Source organism: Varanus komodoensis, unplaced genomic scaffold (assembly GCF_004798865.1).
Source record: "Varanus komodoensis strain SLA01 unplaced genomic scaffold, ASM479886v1 scaffold37, whole genome shotgun sequence".
NCBI classification, from domain to species: domain Eukaryota; kingdom Metazoa; phylum Chordata; class Lepidosauria; order Squamata; family Varanidae; genus Varanus; species Varanus komodoensis.
Window position 1 is genome coordinate 1,038,538 of NW_025335889.1, and position 25,781 is coordinate 1,064,318.

A 25,781-nucleotide genomic window follows, 5' to 3' on the forward strand; every position below is an offset into this window, starting at 1 on the left:
CCCCATCGCAACAAAGCCTCGGGGCGGCTCACAAAAATACAAAAAAACATAAACAATAACAATATAACAATTTAAAAGAAAAAAACATTTAAAACCCCTGGTGCATTCTCGACTAATTTAAAATCCTAATAAATACAATAATTTCGCAATTAAAATAAGTTTTAAATAAAAAGGTCTTAGCCTGGCACCGAAAAACAAATAATGACGGTGCCAGGCGGACCTCTCTGGGGAGCGCATTCCATAGATGGGGCACCACCGCAGAGAAAGCCCTCCTCCGGGTACTCACCCTCCTAATATCATTCACAGGGGGTTCCTGGAGAAGGGCATCCGTTGCTGATCTCAAGGGGTGGGAGGGCATATACGGGTGCAAGTGTTCCTTTGGATATCCAGGTCCCAAGCTGTTTAGGGCTTTATAGGTCGTAACCAACACCTTGAATTGGGCCTGGACTTCAATCGAGAGCCAGTGGAGCTGACAGAGAACTGGGGTTATATGAGAACAACGCCCAGTCCCCATCAGCAACCTGGCAGCAATGTTCTGCACCAATTGAAGTATCTGGACCGTCTTCAAGGGTAGCCCCACGTAGAGCGCATTACAGAAATCTAATCGGAAAGTTACCAGCGCGTGTGTCACTTGCTGTGATAGTCAAGGGTCAAGACTACAGGTGGTGAGCTGTACCTGGCCAAACACCTTGTCCACATCCTTGGACTTCAATAACTGAAACATATCGAACAAAATTGGACCAGACAGTGTTCTGGATGCCTCTATCAATGGAACTGTATTAAATATGGAGTCCAATTCATAGTGCATCCAAGCAACTTTATCCTCAAAGCGCTAAGCAAATTCATTATAGCAAGCTACTAAGGCTTCCATAATTTCCTTCTTAGGTCCTGTTTGTAAGAGGCTACAAATCTTTAGGACATATAAGGGTAGCCTGTGACTCATGGCTGCCCAAGCTGGAAGATTCTGCCACACATAAAATTTCTCACTCTGTGCACCAGTGCCACAATTGTGCCAGGCAAGAGGTGAGACTGACTCCTCTGATGCACCTTCTTCCCCAGTACAAGTGCAGGCTGATGCGAGCACGCCTGTGCAGGGAAAGAAGGAACGAGTAGAGTCAACCCCATGCACCTCTTCTCTGGTATTACTGTGGCAGCAACAGCAGGAAGTGAGAAATCAGAACATTCAGAACAGCATACTCAGTTTTCAAGACGAGGGATCTTTTTATGTTATCAGGCATCACAAGAGTTAAGGCAACACTGCCTTCAGGATTAGTTCTGCAGCCCAAACAAATAAACAAGTTACAGGTGAAGGTGACTGCACTAGAGACAGTCAATAGCAAGTAATCTGGTCAAAAAGGCAAGGCAAGGAGAAGAGAACTAGGGGAGATTGTCCACAGTTAAAATGTGAAACGGGCAAGATGATGGATCTAGAGCAGTGGGGAAAGGCAGAACAATCTGGGGAATCAGGGTGGGGTAGTGAGATTTCTGAAGCTTAGCCCTGTGACTCTAGGTCAAGTACTCAATATTAGTTATTCACTTTGTGAATTCAGACAATCTACAAGGCCAGAGCACAAAGGATACCAGCTACTTCCCTCTCTATAGATGGCAAATCTCAGACTGTAATGTAACTGATGAAGTTTAAAAGTCAATTTACTGTGAGTGTTAGCAGTCATCTGCCTACCAAAGTGCTCAATTCAGACAAATTGGTTTTAAACAGTGATTTCTTACACTTCTAAAGCATGAAGTCCCTTAAAAAAATTATACATCCTGGCTTCAGCAAAACTGTTTTGTCATTTTCTCATGCCTTTCTCTTCTCCTTATTTTACAATATTTGTACTGGAAATGTCAAAGGCCTGCAGACTTTTGATGTGCTTGCTGACTTTAAAGAAACCTGCATTGTTCATCAAGAATTAGTACACAATTCCATACTTCAGCAGAATATCATGCTTGTGAAATGCTGAAAAGCCGTTCAAAAGAGCCGGGCACATTGATGTGAAGGCGGCTATGGCAGGAGTGGCAAAAGCATCAAGTTTGCCCAGGCCACATCAGTGACAACCGCTTCACCAACTGCCTGTAAGTGACACTTTAGAGCAGCCACCCATGGCTCACTCTTCCCTTGTGCCAGCTATGGCACCTTTTGTGGTCACCACAGGTTTTCTTCCTCCCCTCACCGTTTTTCAGAGAATGCTTTTCATGATCTCCAGCCACATGCCCCAGCAACACACTTGGAGTGGCTTTTTTTTCATTCACTTTTTTTTTTTTTTTTTTGCGGGGGGGGGTGGGATAACTTGTACAAGCATATTGGTTATTTTCTTTTCACTTTTTTTGGAGGAATCATTATTTTAGGGTTGTGCAACTGCAACTCTGACTATCCCAAATGTACAGGACTAGTTCACAATACAAAAGATTGTTGCAGGTCCCATTTCCATGTTATGACGACTTTGTAGCCAAAAAGCAGGAACTATCCGTGGGCTCAGGGAACCCTGAGGTTTGCAAAACTGTGAAGGGAAGCTTTTAAAAAAGCGCTAAAGGACAAACCAACACCACCAGAACAATCGAACAGGAATTAGCATATTCAATGACCAGAGAAAAATGAGTGCCTGCTGAAGCAAAACCAACAAACTAAAGGATGGAATGCAATATTCTAAAATAGGGTTTGGCTGGCACACTCAACAGGAGTATTCCATGCTCTAGCATTCTGTTGAAAGACCCCACTTGTTTCCTCCCCAGCACACACTACCCTAAAATCATGCTTTATAAATCTGAGGGCAATTATTACCATTTTCCCCCAAATACGCAGCTGGATTAACCAGAGGCCTAGCTCATCAGCAGAGTGCAAAGAATGCCGAAGGTACATAGGAGTGGCCCTCTAGGATCAGAGCAAAGGTTCACGAACTTTCTCACAGCAGCCAACCTGCTGCCTTCAGGAAGCCCATGTGCTGTGCTTGCGGGCAGTGCAAGACCCTCCCCACCACCGGCAGCTGGCCCTCAGCATGTGGCATTCAGTGAACCCCTGCTCAGAACAAGGGAGGTTCCACTTGGCCAAAAGCTACTGATAAATCTTCACCCCCAGTTAAAGCAATCTAAACTTGTAACTACTGCTACATGCTGCAGCAGCAAATCCCATAAAGTGATGTATTCTTTATTTCCCAGCATCTCCAGTTTAACAGGTTCCTAAAGTGGCAAGGAAAGATTTGTCTGGACAACAGTACACTAGCACAGATATATTCCTGGAGCGTCTTCCTTGTCGCTTTATTCCTGAGATCACGTGGCTGAAATGAGGCAAAAAGGTGTAGCGGCAAGCCCCACGCCTGCTGCTGCAGACTTCTAGTGGGGGACCTCAAGGCAAACTAATCCTCTCTAGATTAGAGAGAATAAAGCTGTGGAAGATGGGGCTGCCTTGGTGAGAAGGGCCAGAAATGAGGCACGGTGTTTTGAGCTTTTTCATCTTCTATGCATTGCAGTCATTAAGATTGTTTTTAGCAGCATTCCCAGAGTGCTTCCGATCAAACTATACTGCATCCCTAAATGAAAATGTGTGCTATCTACCTACTACCTCCTCTGCACTCTGCATGATCCAGGAAGGAGAGGGGGTAACTCTTTTTCTGGCTGCAGCCCCTTCCTCATGTTAGAGGGAAAGGGAGGTGGACCAGGCCTCTTTTGTGGTGCTTTGGACACTTGCAGTGGCGTATGGGTATGGGGGAGGGCTGTGTTCCCTTTCAGTGACTCTTGAATCTTGATGTCCCCAGACAGCTGCCAGTATTGCTTATTGGGCTGGGCTGGAATGAAGCATGCAAGACTCTTCCTGCCTCAGGGAACAGAGAAACAGGGATCTCTAAATATAGGGGAAGGGCTCATATACTGACAACCACTTGTATTTGTGTGCTCAGATTAAACACATCATAAAGAATATGCACCCTCCCACAAAAAAACACCACCACCAAGCAAGCAATTTAAAATGCCACAGGTATACCTTCCAGTTGGCTAGCTTTTGAGATTCTATAATTTTTATAAATGCTCCCATGAGGATACCTAAAAAAGAAAAAGAGAGAAAACATGTGAAATATGTAAAGGTTTGCCCCATCAAATTCAAAATATTCAGATCCAAGGCTTGCCTTGAAGGAGTGACACTGTGACACTTATAATGCTGTGGGGCTGTAATGAATAGGGAAGTCATTTGATTCCATCTCCTGTCTTAAGGCACTATCCTACCACAACTGCTTGGCCCATCCCAACCCCAACAGTCAATTAACAACACAATAGAGACAATTGAATCATATAGTATTTCATGCAAGCAATTATAAAGCTCAGTAATGCAGCCAGGATAATATTGCAGTGCTCTTTCCAGACTGGGAGGAATACTATAAACAGTAGTACATTAACATCATAGGCTATACATGTTGTCTGGCAGGAAATGGAACCACCAACAAAGATCTTGTATTCCCCTTCTACCACCTTTGACCAGCCCTGCACTCTTTTCATCAACCTATGACACCTTAAGCCTAACCTGTCTCTTTTGATGTCATTACCTGAACAGTACCTGAGAGGCCATAGTCACAAGCTGAGATAACATGGGCCCTACAATTGGTATTGACTTAGCTTCTTTGATGTCACAGAAGGATTTGACAGGTTAGAGCTTACTGCTGTGGAACAGCTTGAGCACCTTATTGATTATAAAGCTAAGTGCAGCCTAAATACTGCAGTGCTCTCTCCAGCATGGAGAGAAGGTACCACTGAATATCCTTGATTCACATTCTTTCTCCCTTTTGCCTCTGATTCTCTTCCTTTCTCCCTGTTGCCCCATACATGGTTGAATTTTGACTGCAAGCTCCTCAGAGCAGGGACCTGCTGCCTTCTTGTCTCCATGAAATTTTATATCGAAATATATATAACAAAATAAAGGCAAGATGATACATAGTAATATAGCAAGCTTGCTAAAGAAACAAATAAATGCACTAATTATAATTCTTAGCATATAGCAAATATACTTCTAGAATATCTACAGTAAAATGGCTTAAATACAAGCTCAGTTTCTAAAGACAGTGTAAAAAAATGAAGTTTATAGAGCATGTAAAGGGCATGTCCCCCTCTTGGATGCACATCTTAATGCGGTGAGGGGGGTTAAGAGTGAACGAGAAGCCAAGAGCAATGCCACCAGGAGGTCCAAGTCTCTCACTAGCCTGGTCTCCTAGCAGGGTTATCCAAGGCAGAATGGTCAAAGCTGTGACACAGACTAAGCTGTAACTGTCCTTTTCAGGATAATGGGTCACATCAATGAAAGTGAATGGATTTCGCTAATGGTAATGGAGATGGAGAAGGGCAGTTACTGGACAGCAGTGGTAGTCAAAGGTGATACTGGCAAAGGATCATTCACAGGTAACAGCAATGAAGCTCAAAGTAAATTTGGTTGGTACTGTGCAAAAGAAGGTAATGGTAAACCAGTTCTGAATAATCTTCTCTTGTAAATCCTATGAGGGAATTATTCAAAATGAAAGAAGAGATAGTTTGAAACAAGAAAATGAGACTCCCAGGTCAGAAGGCTTTCAGTCGGCTACTGGGAAAGAGCAAATGACAAGTACAAATAGCACTGTTGCTGATGATAGAAGTAGATCAAGGCTGACAAGAAGTCTAGTGGCTTACATATACGTACCCAGGCAAAAGGAGAGTCCAATGCTGTGTGGGACATACAAACAAAATCAAATAGACTATGTAGTTGAAAGCAGAAGGTGGAGAAACTAGGGTAAGTGGAAGACAGAAGAAGAGGAGGAAGACCAAATATGAGGTGGTTGAACCCATGAAATAAGCCAGAGCTTTGAGTTTACAAGGGTTTAGCAGAGCTGAGAAGCATAGAATATTTTGGAGGGCATTCATTCATAGGATCACCATACATCAGAGGCGACTTAAGGACATGTAACAATAACATAAAAAGAGTATCTGTATGTTTTATTTTTGGTTTACTTGATTAGAATTTGATCAAAAATGTAAAAGGTTTCAACAAAGGAAATAAATGAACACAATGGTGTCATCATATCTCTTACAGTTCAGAAGATTCCTTGCTTACTGCACTCAGTAAGTTTACATACTTATAGGCTGGGTTGTAAATCACAGGACTTTGCACAATCACAATAAGCCACTGTGGTTTATTTGCTCCAGTGTGCATGATGGTCATATGCAGGGGCTGGATGCTTTTCCAAGGCATCCAGCACCTCACTCCTGCCCAGCCTCCAAGGGGATCATGCCCCAAGTGGAATAGAACTGAGCAATAGCACTGAGGGACAAGCGACTGATATCAGGCCTCCCATCCCGCCTTGTAACTGCGGGGCAAGTATTTGCAGTTCAGCAAGCCATGTAAGAATGAGGATCTTTGTGACCGTGTAAGAACAAAGCTTCTCAGTGAGGCAAGGGGGGTGAGGGTCCTTTGCTTCTAGCCAGCCCTAAACTAGGCATGCACCACTCTCTTGCTCCTGCTTGAAGTAAGGATATGCTATAACCTCATCCATGCTGGCGCTGGAGGCTGTGGCAATGGATGAGCTCTGCTGGGCCTCTCTCACCTTATCTATCAGTAGTGTTTCTCCAGCATCTGGCTTGATAGCTGCCCTGTGTTGAGCCCTGGCTGCTCCAGCAGGGTGATCTCTTTAAAAGCTGGCCTCTCCTTCATGCAGGCTGCTGCAAAGGCTTGGAAGGCAGTGGTGGGAGCAGTTGTGATCTCCTCCTTGGAGCACTGGCCTGTGGCTCCAGAAAGCTGATTGCAGTGGCCTGGGCAGTAAAAGCAGCTCCTGCTTGCTGGTGAGCGATGGCTCTGGATGGCAAGGTCTCGGTCCAATCCCTCAGGTTGGCATTGGCACGCAAAGGGATTCATGGTCCAAAAGAACCACTCTAGGTACTTCCCCTCATAGACCAGGAGCATCTTAGCTTGCTTCAGGTACTTTGGGCCTCCCTTCATCCACTGGCCAACCCTACTGGTTCCTTTAGGTACTGGTCATCCCAGATGAGACTAGGATGCACTGGAGATATTGCTCCCAGTATTTCTGCAGACAGTCCATTTATTTCAGCTTCCCACTGCAGGGCGATGTTACTTCAACACTCTTGACTGCCTCAAATTACAGCTTGTACCAGTGGATAACACAGCTCAAGCTCAGAAACTGGGTGTAGAGCTCTGGATCTTCATGGAGCATTATGCAGACCTGCAACTGACAGTAGTCTACAGTCACCCCCCTTCTGTACTTCACCTGTTCTTCACACAAGTTGCAATCCATCTCCTCTATACCCATCAGCTTCAACAAGATTTCTCATAGAGGACCAGGGTTTAGGTACCGCAGGTACTCCACTTCTGCCATGTTTGTGTCCCTAAAGGCACAATTAAAAGACACAAAAAAGTCATCGACAAAGTTCCTTACTTTCTGAAGAGGGGAACTGGCAGAGGTCCATTGTTGATGAGGGGACAATTGGAAGGGTACAGACAGCCCATCCTTGGCAGTTCAAGACCCATTCTGTGTCTTCAGCCTCCTGGGCAAGGTTTCTGTCTTTAGCCTTCCTGGTAAGCCCCCTCTCTCCCTTCTTGGCCTCCTTGACAAGTCACCTCTCTTCTTTTTTGGCTTTCCCGGTAAGCTTCTTCTCTAGTTCTAGCTCCATCAGCTTGAGTGGGAACAGCCACTGCTCAGACAGGGTGGGAGTCTAGAGGTTGGTAACACTGCATACAGTGGGGCAACTTCAGTCTGGAGGGGGCACTTTGTCACTCATCTCCCTGGCTGTGTCAAAAGCTACGGACTACTGGCCACTTTTGACAGCAAGAGGACACACCGTTCTCCCTATTCTAGGCCTACTGGTTATGTTGCAGAATTGACAATTACTGAGGGAATGACCCCAAGAAATAGTGTAGTGAATTCTGCAAATTAAAAGTGAAACACAATTCTGGTTGTGATTGTTTCAATCCAAGAAAGCATACAGGAGCTATTCTTTATTCCTACACAGGAAGACATGGTTTTGAGACCTGAAAGTAGGTCAGAAAGCAGCTATTTTAAAACAGGCAGATGCCATTCTGACCTACTGAAGCATTCGAAAGAACATCAGATGAGATGCTTCCTATAATGTAGGACAACTTGAAAAGCTGAAGCTTGTTTGCCTTCATACAAATTTCAAGGTGTCTGAGGAGGACAGTTCATACAACACTGCAAAAAAGAGGTTTGTGGAAGGAACAAAAGAACTGAAACATCAGAAGAGAAAGCCATTCTGGTAAAATGAAATCCCAAGAAGGAAGACAGTATGTGAGGCAACCATTTCTTCTGTTAGTCACTTTACGCAGTAGTAACAAGAAATCCTGGTTTGCTTTTCCTACATTTACTGGCAACACAATGAAAGAGATGTGCAGGTGACTCTTCACTAACTGTAGTAAAGCCTTCCTGCCACAAGGAACACAAAACCAAAAACAGATATGCAGGGTACTCAAGTGGAGCAGCGCAAACTGGAGAAAGATTTGAACAGCCTGAGGCCTCTATCTGAATGTGGAGGCACTCTCAAGAGGGACTGCATTCCAGAAGTGGGCAAAGCCAAAATAGGTGGGGCCACAGGCAAAAGGGTGAGGACAAACCTACCAAACTACCAGCACATTTTAACTTAAAGCTCATTTTAGCTCTTACTGCCCCTAATTAAGTATTACCAGAAGCATTACAACCTTTAAATTGCAGGGGTGGGAGACTGCACAAAAGCCAGGAAACCACTATTTATTTTTGTTTGCTTATTAATTCATTATATTTAGGTTGTACCCTTTCAAGGAACTCAAAGTGGCTTACATTATTCACTGTCTCCTCTCAATTTATCCTCACAACAACAATCCTATGAGTTAGATTAGGCGAAGAGTCTAATGTGACTGGCCCAAAGTCACCCAGTGAGCTCCATGGTTCAGCAGGGCCTAGAACCTGGAGTTCCCAGATCCCCAGTCCAGCCCTTTAACTATGCTCGCTCTAATTGGCTATTGGGTAACAGGGGAAGGGGGCACGGGCATTTGCAGAACCCTGTAAGACCAGACTGGGACCCCAGGGGGGCTGCATTTGGCCCCCAGGCCTGAGGCTCCCTACCCCTGGTCTACTTACACAGTCTCCTCAGCTGGTATTTTCCCAGTGCAGCTGTAACACTGGTTTGCATGGTCAGGAGATCAGCCATCTGGGTTTAGACTTGGCAACAGCTAGACTAGCAACTCTTTTCCTTAACGCTAAATGCAACTTCATACAGTCTTTTCTACTTTCTCATACATTCCTTACTCAAGCTAGTGCTGACCAAAGACTAGCAGCCAGAAGGGGTATGGTTCTAACCTAGGTGGTCCAGTGCCAAGACACTGTTCCTTCAACTTCAGCTACATTGTGAGTTAAGTGGTCACAGCAGTGGCCCATCTAACAGGGCAATTGCTGGCATTATAGAAACACCATTTCTTTTGTAATTATTTCAGTGCAAGAAAGTGTACAGGAAATTCTCTGTAGCTACACAGGAAAACATGGTTCTGAGAAATGAAAGCGAGAGCTCTGTAGGCTATATTAAGGTAGCTTATGTTAGCCTCTGAGTTCTCTCAATTATATCCTCACAACAACCCTCAACCACCTAGAGGTAAATAGTTTAACTTTAAGAAATGCTATGTATTAATGCTACTACAAAAAAAGTAGATAGGGTTGTGTAGAAGTCATTGTTAAAATGAAAATGCACGAACAGGTTTTGCCATCCTTCTCCCTCTGACAGAGTTGTACAAAAAGAGCATCGTGTAGTTAATTTATACAATGTCCAAGTGAGTTTTTAACACTACTAATGGCTGGAGTCAGGGCACTGCATCAGCACCAGGCACATTATTTACAGTGTCATGCCAGCAAAGGACTACTAGCACCTGATTTCAGGTCCTCAACATGAATAAAATTCTCAGCCAAAGCCTGCATGAAACACCCTGCTGGCAACAGCCAAGCAGAAGCAAATGGAGGATACGGTTTCTTTAATTTTCTCCTTTCTAGGTAGATGGGCCTCCTTACATTCCGGGGAAGGCATTCCGAAGGTGAAGTGACTTCTGTATCTTGTGGATCCATGTCTTTTTTCCCTCTCCCTTCCCACCAGAACATCCCATTTGCACCCTCCCTGAACTGACGTGATCTTGGAAATAGAAGCTGCTGAGGGGGCTGGGAAGGATGAAGGAGAGGATCCATCATCAAGCACCTTCTCCATACTCTTATGGAAACCAAGGAGGAGATCTGCAGCATCCTATAGTGACTGAGATTCTGTTTTGGAGACACTGGATTTCTCTGCCCCAAAGATATTTTTATTCTGTGTTAAATGACCACTAAATGGCCTGGCAGATCTGCCCATCTGCCCTGAACAATTATGAAAAAATGTCTCAAGTACAGATGGCTGTGGTGAATGAAGTGGGAAAATGGAAGCAGAAAGAAGAAACTCAATGAAGAAGATAAAAACAAAACAACCATCTTTGAAACTACTTTAAGGATTGTACAGAATAGCTTGATTTAACCCCTGTATCCCGCAATACTGAGAAATGTTTGCTCATTTTGCAATTAAGAAGTCTTATGAAAACAGAGAGGTGCAAATGACAATTTCCTCAGGGTTTATGGCTTTATGCCCAGAGAGGTTGCACCATGAACATCTTGCTGGAAGGCAACAAAGGCACGCATGTAAAACATAGCAGTTGATTTTGTTTCAAATTGGGTGACATTTCCTAAATGAGAGGAGATGGTTAGGAAACAATCCCATATAGCAACCCAGGAGTGTAGCTTAAGCAACTACAGGCTTAATGTAAGCTACACAAAGGTAGGTATTTTAATTCAGTCATATAATTGTCTTCTCTGTTATTGGCTGGAATGCCTTTATCCAGAATTAGAACTAGTGCAGTGGGTTAAACTGCTGAGCCTCTGGGCTGGTTGACTGAAAGGTTTGAATCCGCAGGTAGGGTGAGCTCTCCTACTCTGTCCCAGCTCCTGCCAACCTTGGAGTTTGAAATACAAATACAAGTAGATAAATAGCTAGTACTTCCGTGGGAAGGTAACAGTGCTCTGTGTACTTCAGTGCTTAGTCATGCTGGCCACATGACCACAGTAACTGTCTGCCAAACGCTGGCTCCCTCGGCTAGGAAACAGAGATTAGAACCGCTCCCAGGAGTCAGATATGACTGGACCATAATATCATGGGGAAACCTTTACCTTTTATTCAAACTGTTAGTATGAAACTAACAGCTTCATGCTATGTCCAATGAATCATTTTTGTAAATCAAAATGAACTGTGAGACACCTCAGTAGAGGCTTGTTTGTTTGTTTATTAGATCTCTATCCCACTTTTAGCCAAAATGGCTCTCTGGGTGGGTTACAAAATAGAACAATAACAGTATAGCTATAGACCTGGGGGGGGCGGGCGGGTAAGGCACCTCGGCAAGATAAAGGGAAAAGCAAGGAAAGGGAGGGGAACGTGGTACATGGAGAGAGGCAGTAGGCAAGTGCGACTTGGTGGGGGCAGGAAAGGAGCTTAACTCTCAGTCTTTGGCAGAGGCAGGGGTCTAAGGGTGGACCCAACTCATCCTTCGCTCCTGGGAAGAGAAATCTCTGCAAGGGAGAAGCACAGCCTGTGGAAAGTTGGAGAGGAAAGGAATTGTCCTGCTGTGTGTGCCACTGGAAGGAGCCTGCTGAGAAGGGGCCTGCCAGCATGAAAGCTGAGGCTCTACATAAGCTGATGGAAGCCAGCCCCTGGAGGCACTGACCTCCTGGAGGCACTGACCTGCAATGGGGAAAGGCCCTGCTCCCTGCAGGGCAAGCAGGAACATGCCTAGAGTTAAAGGGACCGCCTCCTCTTTGGCTAAGCCTCTGTAAGAAGTGGCCAGGTGGCCCTGCTCTCTTTGTACCCATTTTTGCATTAAAGGCACTACACTGCTGACCAAGAAGGCTCATGGTGATGAAAGCAATGGGGGAGGGGGGTGTTGAGGTTCCCTCCCCATACAATCACAGTGCTATGTGAAGTATTACACTGATCTGCCCTGAATCTCCCACCAATCAGTTTTTTGGCATGACCTTGTGTTTTTGTATTATGAGAGAGGTAGGCATTTCTTGTAAGCCACAGAGATCTTTTTTGTCCCTACTAGTAAGTATTCAATATTAACTGTACCATTACATATTACTATGGGGCCCATGCAATTAGGGACTTAAGAAGGCAGAAGCATGTGAGATTTGTCCCTAAAGGCACCATCTTCTGCATGCTTACTCAGAAGGAAGGACTGTTGTTTTCCATGTGGCACAGTCTTGTACAGCAAGAGAGGGTAACTTCTGAGTGTTGGCTGCCAGCATCGTCCTCTCCATATAACCCTGTGGGAACTGTACCCTACTCCACCACAGGCAGGAGTGGCTAACATTGTCCTCACATTGAAATCCTGCTGATTCCGCTAGGAAACAAAGAGGAAGGGAAGCACACACTTGTTTCCTAGCACAGATGTGCTTCTAACAGTCCAGAAAACAGCTGGTACTTGAAGTGGGAACTAGAGGGTTGCATTGTTGTCTGCCACTGGTAGATAGGATTAGATTCTAAATAGGTAACACTGCTGCTAATTAAAACAGGATTCTTCTATATTAACCTTGTGCAATAATACAACAGAATATTTAAGCATAGATACAAACTGTATTCAACTGGACCTACCAAGATGATGACCAAATTACCATCTTACTATTACTAGATAAAAATAATTACTCATAGCCAATTAGATCATCTTGCAATGCTACCAAATAGTGACTGGTTTGGGGGATGCGAATACAACAGTACAGAGAAATCCAGAGAGGAAATGTTTAAAAATCAAAGCATATAAAATTTAGCAAAAATGCTATCTGAATAAGTTAACCTGAATATAGATTTCAAGTATTCACAGCATACAATACATTTTATTATGGTTGTAAACCAGCAAAGGCATGCAATTTGGGTTTCCCTGGTGCAGGTAGCATAACAAATCTTATCTGAAAACTGGTTGGGCCATGAAATGAAACTTCCAGTAAAGAATCATGAGGTTTGCGGGAATGTTTCTTTTCTCCTCAGCACAAAGCTGCTTTGAAGTTAAGATCCTTTTGGCAAAACATTCAACAGTGTTGCAACATTCCAATTTCTAACAAAACTGAAGAGTGCTTGCCAGAAATACAATACACTTGCCCTTCCTCAAAGCCTTTTGTATAATTCCAGAAAACTGAGCTTATTACAATTGCAGACATTGCCAGGAAAATGCATGGAACTAAAAGATGACAAACAGCAACAGCGATGCCTCATTTCAAGAGCAGCAGACAAGGGGCAAAATGGCCTTGCTCCTGGATAGCACACTTTCACAGCATCTGTTGCATCTTATAACCACTGCAATCAGGCTCATTATGAGATTTAAATTCTATTAGCCATGCTTTATATTTTATGGAAGTTTATAGAATACAGACCAGTATTGCACACAAGAGACAATTTTATAATACCAAAGCCTTTCTTCCCAGTGCTCTCATAGGCACAAACACAGCATCTTCTCTAACAGACAATCTACCTACCATCTGTTCTTAGAAACAAGGAACACATTTTCCCCTATAAAATGTTTTTTGAAAAACGCACGCACACACTGCAAAATAATTATATTATTTTCTTCCTGATTAGTATATACTTCTAAAGACTTGATCCATACTTCTGAAAATTCATCACGGCTCTCCCTTTTGCTGTGTGTCACCCAATCCTGTGCTACCTGTACCAAGTCTTGAAACAACTGCTCTATATCTGGGGGTTATTTTGACTTCCACTACTTGATGATTGCATATTTTGCTACCAAAACTGATCTGTGGAACCATACCACATTATTCTTAATTACTGAATTTTTCAAGGTACACTACTAGGTTCAATAGACATTCAGAGACCAGAAAAGGAAAGGTGCTCGAGGACTCTATGAGGACCCTAATATTACATCATTATTTTTTCACTTTTTTGCATTTCTGCCAAGCCACCCAAAAGATAATTTGCAATTAAAAAGAGTGAAACAAAACAAAATGTGACATAAAATAGTGTTATTTCAGACCATTCATAGTCTCTCAGAAACTGATGCCACAAGGCCTGGGCTTCTCCTCTTCTGCCTACCTCCTGGTTTAAGAGCTCTTAATAATGATACCCTAATTAGTCAGTTTGTTAATCAAAACTCAACATTTCATAATGCTCATCTTTGTAAAAAGCCTGAATCAGTGTGTGTACAGATTCACAGTTAAACTTGAAATTGATTCCAAACTGCAGAACATGAGCATGTATGCATCAAAATAACATAATTTCTGCACATGTGCTAAACTGGTCAGATGAGGCCACTTGGAGATTTTATTCTAGTTAAGTCATACACAAATATCAACCACCTTAACAATAATAATTTGAAGCAACAGGCAAATAGATGTGAACACACTTCTTTTAACTACCAATGCTACTACTACCAATGAACTACTATTCAGTCAATCTCTGACTATTTTCTGTGATTGGTGAGAGACAACAAATAACATTATGTAGAAAGGCCATGTAAAAAAAAAAAAAGAACCAAACCAGGAAGAAGATATACAAAATCACAATGTGTTTTCTGTTTCCAAACTACAGTTCTCAAGCTGCACTTTGATATTGTACAACTGCAAAAACTTGTAAACACAAAATGAGATTTTGTATTGAAACCTCTTCACTAACAAGGGTGAACTTGTTATTTTTTGAGGAACATACAAATTCACTCAGGATAAGTTTACCCTTTGCTAATCTTTAGTAGCCTCATGGAAGGTGAGTATATGAAAAGCTCTGCTAGAGAAGACCAAACACCTCTTTAGTCCAGTATTCAGTTCCAACAGTGCTTAAACAGAGGCCTACAAGCAGGACCTAAGTCCCCAAAATACTCTCCTGCTCATTTTCCCAGCATCTGGTACTGAGAGGAATGCTCTCTTTGCTTTTGGAGGTAATATAAAGCCATCATGACTGGTAGCCACTGATAGCCTTCTCCCCCAGAAATTTGGCCAATTCCCTTTTAAAGCCATTCAACAGTTTATGCACTGTATGAAGCATTCCATTTGGTCTGTCCTGAGAACCCTTACCATTCTCCTTCATGGGATGAGCCCAGGATGCAATACTATGAAAGAGGGGAGGAATTCTCCCTACTCACTTTCTTCACACCATACATAATGTTGTAAAGCATTAATCATGTCCACCTCATCTTTTTTCCTAGGCCAAAATGCCACAAAGGTAACCTTTCTTCATGAAATGAACTGAAAGTTGTTTCAGTTCCTTGATCATTGTGACTGCTCTTTTCTGTACCTTCTCTGACTCTCCAATAACCTTTTAGAAGTGCAGTCACCCTAACTATGTAGTCTTCCAACTGAATAAATTCAAACAAAAGCACTATCAAGTTGGCAGTTTCATTTTCTAAAAACTAGAGGATGAGGTGCTTTCCAAACGGCTGATACTTTCCACCTGGACTTTTTTCTAGAAAGCAAGGAGAGGTCTCTGCCAATGGTTCTGACATCAGCAAAACAGTTTCGCATTACAAAATGAACCTTGAAAGACCTCCTGGCTCACAATTCCTCTCCCCTCCCCAGTGTTCCTCCTGTTTTCTGATTTCAGCAAATAAAGCTATTGTGCAATATTCCATCTGAATTAGCAAGCTGTGCTTTGCACATGCCCTGCAAGCCAGAACGGGTAACCAGAATCAATAGCAATTAACTATCCCAGTTTTCAAGACAAGTCCAAACCACAGATGGCTGGTTCTGATGAAACAAGCTAGGATTTGCCTCATATCAGTACAGGAAAGAAGGAATTGCACCACATAGAGGGAAGAAATGGGGAAGAAGGAAGTATGCACACTTTAAAGCTTTTTCACGGAGTTCCAAATTATGGTATAATATTATACAGTATATAACATATCTGAACCAGCACAACGTCTAACAGTGGAAAGGCACTCACTGACTCATATGAACTTGTCACACTGCTATTCTTGTAGCATGAACTTTTTTGCTGCCTATACAAGCATAGGATTGAACCTTAAAATAGAAATAAAAATGAAGAACCAAGAATATACAAAAATGATGCTTTAATAGGAACATTCACTCAGTTACACCAGCATACCAAACCAATAGATCAGCAAAATCTGGTTTTTGAACTTTTCAAATACATTGGAAGAGACAAAGAATTTGCTCTGAATTTAAGGTGACATTCTCTTATCCCCTAGTGACAGACATGGCCTCATAACACCATAGTGAAGATGCTCTATAATCTTGCAGCAGCTGTAAGATCTTAGGCTACAAGGATTATGTTCTCAGCGCATGCTCATTGGCATGTACCCTCAAGGAAGCTTTGCTGTATCTGCTTCAAATACAGATTGCCTTGAGAGTAAAAGAGAGTTATGTCACCCCTTACTGGGCAAAGAAATTCAATTTCTATTGCTTCAATTGCTCTGACATGTTCTCCTCCCTTCCCCAGGCAGGCTGTTCTCACACTCTGCCTGAGAAACATCACTAGGTTGCTGATTCTCAGCCTTACCTACCTCAGAGCCTTGTTGTGAAGATAATATAAACAAGAAGGGGATTATGTACAATTATGTAAGACACCTTGGGTTTCTTGCAGTAAAAACAGGTGAGAGAGAAATCTAATAAACAGAAAAACAGATTAAGGGTACAGAAAGAACCTCAGGCCCAGGAGTCAAATTAAGCCCAACTGGGCTCTCACGCTGGGCCCCTGGAGCCTCCCTTCCCTGGCAAAAGAGGCATGACAGCCAGTGTGGCACTGTGATTAGAGGGGTGAGCTGAGATCTGCATTCTAGTTCCCATGTAGTCATGAAGTCCACTCAATGATTTTGGATCAGTCACTGCCTCTCAGCATAACCCACCTCATAGCTGTTGTTGTTCTGCATGATTTATATCATGGGTCCTCAAACTAAGGCCCACGGGTTGGATCCGGCCCGCCATGCCCTTTTAACCAGCCCACCCCACAGGTTTTGCACTCACTGGGTGCGTGCATGGCTTGCTCACAAGGAGGTTGCTTTGGAAATGCTTGGAGAAAATGATCTCCTCGCGAGCAAGCTGGCACCTCGCCCCATGGCCCCCCATCTCCGTCTCACCTCGTGTGCATGTGCGTGCGCCCCCCCCCCCACACACTGGCCCAGCCTCCCCGCTGACACCACCTTGGCTACCTGCAGCCACCGCTGGCACCTGTCAATGGCCTCCTGTTCAAAAAGTTTGTGGACCCCTGATTAATTTATTCATATTGTAAGTTTTTTCCTTTTTAAATTCTTTGTTCTTATTTATGCATTTTTGTATCATATTTTATTGCATTTCTGTTAGCCAATGTGTTGTGTGGATAAAATGGGGAAGAGTAGAATTACGTGAGCTGACTTGGGTTCCTTACAAGAAAAAAGCATTATCTAAATAAAATAAATAAATATGACTATTGTTTTATTTAAATATCCCCACCTCCTTTCCCCATTTGATTTGTTTCAGTTCTGTCACAGCAGCCAACTTAGTTATCATATGTCAAAACGTTGGGAATTGTTGGTCACATTTTTGTAGGCGATTCAGTTGCAGAATACGTCTTGGCCATTAGCATTTGGACGTCTTGCAATACGGTTTGCCTGAGTGACATTTTTAAGTGTCTGCCAGCAACTCCAACCTAATGCAGTGACCTACAGAGCGCTCTGAATGCTGAAGAGTTAGTTGCAGTACATCTCCTTCTGAAAAATAAAGCAGCACTGTATATATCTAGGCCAGCTACTGCCACAGGACACCACTCAATGGAAATGAGCATGCTCTCCAACAGCAAGGGAACTGGGGAAAAGACTTTAAGAAAATACACCACAAATATTTGACCTGAAATTTTTGAGGGGGAAATAAAGCACACTTAACATGATTTAGGGCACAGTCCAACGCATATTTAGACAGAAAAAGTGCTACAACCCCCAGCATACCTCAGCCAGCACGGTGGGAGTTGTAGGACTTTTTCTGTTGAAACATGCACAGGAGTGCACACTTAAATGTTATGTTATGTGGCTTTTTAATACTTGGAAAAATGGAAAGATACTGGCATTTAATTACAGAATTCAAATTGAAAAAACAAACAGTGGTATTGAAAATTACTTTGAAACACCAATAAACTGGAACAACCCAAAGGACTAAGTGTGATATACTGACAACCACTCTTCTACAAACTTGAAACTGCCAAGCGTGCCTAACATGGCATTTGCAATTGACATCCATTCATTGTTATTTATGAACTTAGGAAACTGGAACACTTCCCAGGGACAAATAAAGCACTGGGGGGGGGGGGGGAATCCACCCTGCATCTTTGGGAAAACCTTCAGCCATGAGCATGCCTTGCATAATGAGCAGCACCAAGAAGGCCTTTGTTAACGGCCCCTCCCAGCAGAGGCCAAATGCGTAGGCAAGTGCCTGGATTTTGCTTTTTCCCCATGCGTAAGGACAGCCTGTGCCCTGCCTTCTCCATCCTGCAACACATTTGTGCATTGATTATGTTCTGTAGGAAGCCAGTGTGACCTACTTGTTAGAGTTCTAGACTATGACCAAGAACTTCAACTCAGCTTAGCCATGAAACTCACTGAATGAACTCAGCCACTTTCCCTCTTCCACCTAACTTGCCTCAGGTGCTATGAAAGTAAAAGGAGAAGGGAGAGACACAAATGTTGCCTTGAGATTCTTTGAGAAAATGACAATTATACTTATTTCATTGCTATATCCCCCATAGCTGATGATATCTAGGAGGTCTATAACAATCCATAAAACCAAAACAATACAATACAAATATCATAAAATCAAATAAGTATTAAACATTTAAAACAGTGAAAACATACAGTAAAGAATGACCCTGTAAAAAGTCAAACACCTGGGATGGATAATCCCCTCAAGCCAAATTTTTACTAAAATATCTGGGATGAGAAATCCCCTGGGTAGCCAAGTAGACCTTTAAAAGCCTTGGCATTAAGGACTCTCTTTAACCTGGCACCAAAGAGATGACAAGGTTGGCCAGGCAGGCTGCAGTGGGGTGGCTGTTCCATAGATATGGAAATGAAAAAATACAAAGCATAAAACATAAAGGATTCAGAATGAGGATTCTGGAATGGATGTCAGAGACCATCTTTTGCCTGAACAATTAGAATACAAGATCTACAGTTAAGTTTTCGCACTGTAATAGGTACTCACCTAAAGAAACAACAGCAACACTCTCTGGCAAGAAATGTAGTCTGTATCGTATCAATAAATGCACCAATATGATGCAGATAGCTGGAGAGAAAATAAAATGACATCTAAGTATGGGCAGAATGGTAACAAATACATGATCAGACAAATTGTGCAGTTTCCTAGAAATTTAGAATTTGATGACAGGAAAAAAATAACAGCATATTCCAATATGCCTGCCTGCAACCCTCTGAACCTTGAGGAGGTGGGAGAGTTGGAAGGCAGGAGGTGCATGGCCAAGTACCCCTGCCCTGCATAAGACTTAGGCAGCCAACTTCAGCCATCTGATTCTTTTGCCTGAGAGTGCAGGGAGGGGAAGCCGAGGAACTGCCTATACTATATATGCTGGTGGAGCCTGGCTCCTTTGCTCCATGCCCTGGAACATCCTGAAAAGGCTGCCTCCAAGGGCACACCTGTGACCTCAGCCTGCAGCTGGCCTGGTACTTTCTCCCTGTCTGTGGAAAGTGACAAAGGTGGAAAGACTCCAAATTCAGTCTCTCTGCTCCAACCTCAGAGCACATTACTCTTGCTAGACTTTATTTAGCAACTGTAGGACTGCTATGGTATGAGAAATGGGAAGCATTTGCTAAAAATAAGTTCTTAACATTTTATCCTGGGGAAGAGAAGAATTAAAATTTCTTTCCATTCAGGCCAGAAGAAATACTGATGGCTTGAATCTCAAGAATTGTGAATTGTGTTTGCACATGTGCAACTATCTGAAATTTAACTAAAATTGTTTCTAGGCTTCTAAGCACCTAATAAGTCATTTCTGCAGACGCCCCCCATCAGAAGCAAGGGCACTATGATGTTGAGGGCTTCAGACAGGGCAGGGGTGATCAGGACTCAGCAGCATACACATATTCCACGAATAAAAGTTTCCTTACCTGTCCATCAATCCCTAACATCCAAACTGAATTACAAGGAGTGGGCATGGCATAGCTGCTATACAAACAGTTCTAGCTTTTCTGAAAACATTATTTTCATGCCACTGCAGTTTGTTCTGTTCTAACAAAGCAGACCTGCACAGACTAGCTTTCCCAGGCAACATCTTGCATGAGTTCTAAAACATGGCCTTCCATTGCACTTTGGTATTCTGAATAATAAGGGCAGTATTTAACAGATCTGTTGCACCTTCATTTGATCCATAGTGCTTGTAGAACCTGCCTCTAGCCTAAGAGGAACTAGTGCTTCCTAAAGCAACCCCAGAAATGAATAGAAAGACATCTTTCTTGAACAGGCTAATCAAGCAGAGCGGCAACCTCTGCAGCCTTGCCCCATTTCACAAATAAGCATTCCATTTATTTCTGAATACTTCAAAAACTGCTAACTAGTGACAGGTCTTGCTACTGTGTGGCCAGCACTGCATACTGCCCTAAGTCCACAATGTCACCAATGTTCGGAATGCTTATTTTATGTTCCATAAGATTCAATGAAAGAAAATTAAGAATGTCCTTAACTTAATCAATGAGACTTTAGAATCAGGAATGTTGTTGGTTGTTTTACATTATATAGTGTAGCTTGTTTAATTTTCATAACCAACCAAAAGACAGCAGCTCCACCTTTTCTGATTCAAAGGAAGCATAATCAGATGCAAGGACCTCTAACTTACTGAATAGGTGCTCTGTGTGTGCATGCAGGTGTGGAAATGCCCCCCTGGGAAACTATAATGTCACATTTTAGCAGCATGCATAAAGATGAGGCTACAAGATCTCTGAAGGTGCTTGTTTTGTAATGGCAGGATGTTCACTACATAAGATCTCCTGACTCTGGAGAAGGTTCAGGGAGATGCTGAACTAGTGATCACCTGAAGTATCCACCATTGTAGAGCCAGGTCAGGAGCAAAGGAAATACATCAGGCAACAATGAAAATAGGATAAATCCACTCCCAGATTCTATGTTCTTCCTCAGCTGATTATCAAAGATACATTATGTTTGCAAATCATGAAAAAGAGAGCAAGCTTTCTTCTCTTCAATTACTTAGTTCTGAGAATTAAAAAGTAATGACACAACTGGATATTTCACTTTTGATTTCATTGTACAGATATGTATTAGTAGCCATTTTCTGGCTATTGAAATGCTGAAAACAAAAATGTTAACTTCAGAAGTTACAGCAAGCCTCCAAAAGAAGGCAATTAAACAGCACTGACTCCCACTCAAAAGCAAAGTCTCAAATGTGTCACCTCTACTGCAGTGAAGATAGCAAACTGCTCCCACTAGATACAGCATGAACATAAATTACTCCAGACATCTTTTAACATTAAATCCTTCTAAAATAAAGGGAAAACTTTCTCACTTCTATGCAAGCTTACCTACCTTGTAATTCACCAAGCTGAATGCTTCCCCAAATAACATATTGTAACCCACTGTTTAAAAAGCCATTTGTTTGTTTGTTTGTTTGCACTACTATATATGCAAAGTGATACGTGAGGTGTTGCAACAAAGAACTTTACCCTACATAGAGCAGGAAATGCCTGCAATCCAAGCTGGGTTCTGAAAAGGAAACGGCTATCAGAGCAATTTTATACTGATAATTTTATACTTTATACTGATAATTTTAATCTTATATTTGTAAATCAATGTATTTTTTGTATTTTGTATTTAATGGTAATTTATTATTACGTGCTATTGTATTTCATTGTATTTATCGTGTTGTAAGCCGCCCCGAGGTTTCGGCAAGGGGCGGCATAGAAATGTTATAATAATAATAATAATAATAATAATAATAATAATAATAATAATTTCAGAACAATCTATGCTTTACAGACTGCAGCAACCCTTTGATTGCATACATCATGAGAAGCTATGGATGGTTCTGAAAGCAATGGCTGCTCCTCAGCCCCTGATAGTTTTGATGGGTAACCTGCATTGTGGACAAGAGGTGACTGTTAGGACAGAATATGAAGAAACAGAATGCTCTCACACAGACAAAGACATCAGACAAGGGTGTATTTATCTCTCCCTGTCTGGTCAATTTATATTTATATGCAGAACATGTCATAAGGAAAGCTGGATGAGAATAAGAAGAAAGAGCAGTGAAAATTGGTGGAAGATACACCAATAATTTAAGATATATGGATGATAGCATATTACTGGCAGAAAGCAGCAGTGAATTAAAAACGTAAGAAACCCATGGTGGATCATACCAAGCAATCCATTTCAGCATTCCAGCAAAACAGCAATATCACCCACACTATTGTATTCCAGTTTACTACATATGGTTGTTAAAGCAGAACAGTGAAAAAAGCTGACAAGAAGAAAATGGAAGCAATCATGACATGCTGCTGAAGGAGAACTTTGCAAATACCCTGGACCCTTAGAAAAACAAGAGGGCCCTAGATCAAATCAAGCAAGAACCTTCCCTGGAAGCAAAAATGATGGAACTGAGGCAGTTGTACATTGGGCACATCATGGGAAGGGACACACAGGATAAGACAATAATGCTGAGGAAAGTCAAAGGCAGAAGACTGACTATAAGATGGACTGATTTCATAAAGAAAGCCACAGCCCTGTGTTTACAAGTGCTGGGCAGAGCTATCAAGGACAAGACACTCAGGAGAGCACTCATTCATAGGATTGATACAAGCCAGAGATGCCTTGAAGGCTCACAGCAACAGCGAACAAAAACTGAGCCCTTAGTGGACTGTCATACACAGCTTGCAAGCTTCAGAGTTAAAGTTGCCTTTCAGGCTTATAGCAGACCAATTTAAGTCAATGGGACTTCAGTTAGTTATGACTAACTCAGGTCGCATTAATTTCTATGTATCTGCCTTTAACTTTTTGTTCAGGGGTCAATATAGATTCACTTTCATTCTTCCTGATTACATGTTTCCAATCGGTAGTAATCAAAGCTGACAAAGATATATCTTCCTTTTAAGAACTGCATTACACATTATAGTTGGATGCAGCTGATGCTTGACAGAGCCAGAAGAAGCTTCTGAATCAGAAGAAGTCTTCCCTTCATGGAGGAGGTAGAATTTCAAGGGGAAAATAAGAGAAAGGGGAGATTGGGTCCTTCCCTCCCAGAATTCCAGTCTCATTCTGAACTGCAGAAGCTTTAAAAGCTGACCTGAGAAGCCCTAATACTCAGATTAATTTATACAAATAACCGTGTTTCTCTTAGAGCTCTGAACATAGGAACTGTCTTGTACCAAGTCACATCATTAGTCCATTGGTTTTTAAGAAGTGAGACAAGATCTACTACTGGGCCACAGTCTGGCCTGGGCTGAGGTAAGTCATTACAGCAGCAGAACCACCATTCAGATATATGATTTTTTTCCCCAAAAAAATACTCAAATACACATTTGAGTGAGACTATTGGTCCATACTGATTGACAATGGCTCCCCAGGGGTTACAGATGGGGCATCTTTCCAGCCCTACTTGGAGATGCCAGAGCAGTCCGTAAACTAACTACAGACCTTACCCAATGCACTAGCAGTCATGACTCTTTCACACCTCAGTCAGCAGGTCAGGTCAGATGTGTTCTAATATTGTTGAAAAATATTCATAAAACGTTTGTGTCAGTCTTTTACTTGAGGTATTCCTCCACCACTGTGAGGTGTGAATTGCCATGTTTTTTGTTTCCTTGTGAAAAATTATGATTCCATTCTTGTAGGTCTTGTGGTCCATTCCAATCCTACTGGAAAATTGGAGAGAAAACATGATTTAAGGTACTAGGGGCCAGAGTGACCTTGCAAACTGCCACTCAATGCTTAGTTGCTCTTCATATGCATGTAGCAGGAACTAATGGATGGAAATATCATATTTTGTCTTTATTTATTTATTTAAAACCTTTGTATGCCATCCTTTACGACAATCATCTCAGGACAGCTTACATAACAGATTACTTGCTTTTCTTAGTATCATATCAACAGTATTAAACTGGTGTTCAAATTTGTTTTATATAAACCTGGTTATTTTTAAAAAGTTATTTTTCTTCAGTCAGTGCCTTCCTTTTGACCCAGCAAAACTATCCCCCCTCCCCAAGCTATTGTCAGTCTAAATCAACAAGGGCTGTGAGGATCCAATCCTATACCCATTTTTCTGGCAAACCTCATTGAATTCAGTATGGATGCCTTTTGAGTATGCACATACAGAATTATATTGTAATTCTCTTTTCTTTAATGCATATATGTAGCAGTCTCAGACAACAAATCCAACCCCCCATCATTCTTTATTACAATAAAAGGTGACTGGATGACCTCTTGGTACACTTCTGTCCATTTTACCCCTCACATGCCCATCTCTGCACCACTGAAATTCTGCATTCCTCTGTTCTTCCTATACTTTTGAAGACCACTTCATCATTACCTTAGCACCCTTCCCACTCCTTTGGTAAACCTTTAACTCCCTTCCTCCATCTTTTCTTCTTCTATCACTACTATTAGGACAGTCATCTGCCGGATCAATGGTAGAGGGAGTGTGTTAACCAAACCTCTTTTCTTTCCTGTAAATACTTGTGGTAAAATTAAAACAGGTATGCCTAAATCTTTGTCAGGTACTCTGAAGCTAAGTTTCCTCATAGTATCCAGTACAGCAATTATTCTAACTCGAGCATACTACATGTCTGCCTTGGTATTCCTGTGTCTGTCAATTACATGCATACAGATGCACATTTACATGAACATGTCACTGGAGGCACATATTAAGACACCTCTGTGGTTGAAGTAATGACCAAAAAAAAAAAAATCACAGCAATGACATGCTTCACATAACTGCTTTGTCTGTTCAACTCAAGTATTGAAATATTCTTATTGCCCATAGTCCTGTAGCATGTGGTATGGCTGCAAGTGCTCTAAAACTGGTTTTTATTTTTGCCAGCATTTCTTAACTCTTAATTAGCATGTTCTTAATATATTTTGCACACATGTACGCATGTATGTATTCAATTGGCACAATCTGTTGCTTTATGTTTTAAAAACTGTGAGGGCAACTAAGTACTCGTATCACACATTGTTCTTGTGTATGTTAGTACTTTATGATGTGGTGTACTATGAATTGCAATTTCTTCTTAACAATCACATTGTTTTACTGATAAAGCAATGTGTTCAGCAGAACAGTAATTTGCAAGTTATGTCATGCATATCCCCTTTTGGTGTTTTATTCGTATGACTTCTGTGCAGTACATTTGGCCCCTAAATAGGATTGATACAGTGGATTTTTCTATTGACCAAGGGAATCTTGATTTAAATTGTCATTATCATGATCAACTGGAAAATAAAAGGTTCACCATTCATTTAGACTGTCAGCACATATTGGATCTTTGTTGCTACATAGCTGCTAATGAATATGCTAATCACAAAATGATTCACATAACCATCACCCTATGCTACTTTAAACCATCTGACATAACAAAAGAAAAGTTATCTGGGCTCAAAACTAGTATCCACTCAACTATACCTAACATGGCTACCCTCTATCCACCACAAGCATTAACAAGTAGCATTTCTGGAGTGGACACATTGGATTCTTCATTTCTAGTGTGAACCCAGCTTTACAAAGGATTCTACAAATTAAATGCAAGCAAGGCACTTGTTCAAGTCAGGCCTCCATGG

The 25,781-nt window shown here is 42.0% G+C and overlaps 1 protein-coding gene across 2 annotated transcripts in view; it reads right to left on the reverse strand.

Moving 5' to 3' along the window:
• The window catches only part of SLC9A8 (solute carrier family 9 member A8), a 71,030-nt gene that overhangs the window by 32,286 nt on the left and 12,963 nt on the right, over positions 1-25,781 (reverse strand). For both annotated transcript variants that reach the window (XM_044440194.1, XM_044440193.1), the window contains exons 3-4: positions 19,194-19,274; positions 3,974-4,032 (exon numbers count right to left, since the gene is read on the reverse strand). In XM_044440194.1, coding sequence (XP_044296129.1) covers positions 3,974-4,032; positions 19,194-19,274 — 140 coding nt within the window. The remainder of the gene's footprint in view (positions 1-3,973; positions 4,033-19,193; positions 19,275-25,781) is intronic.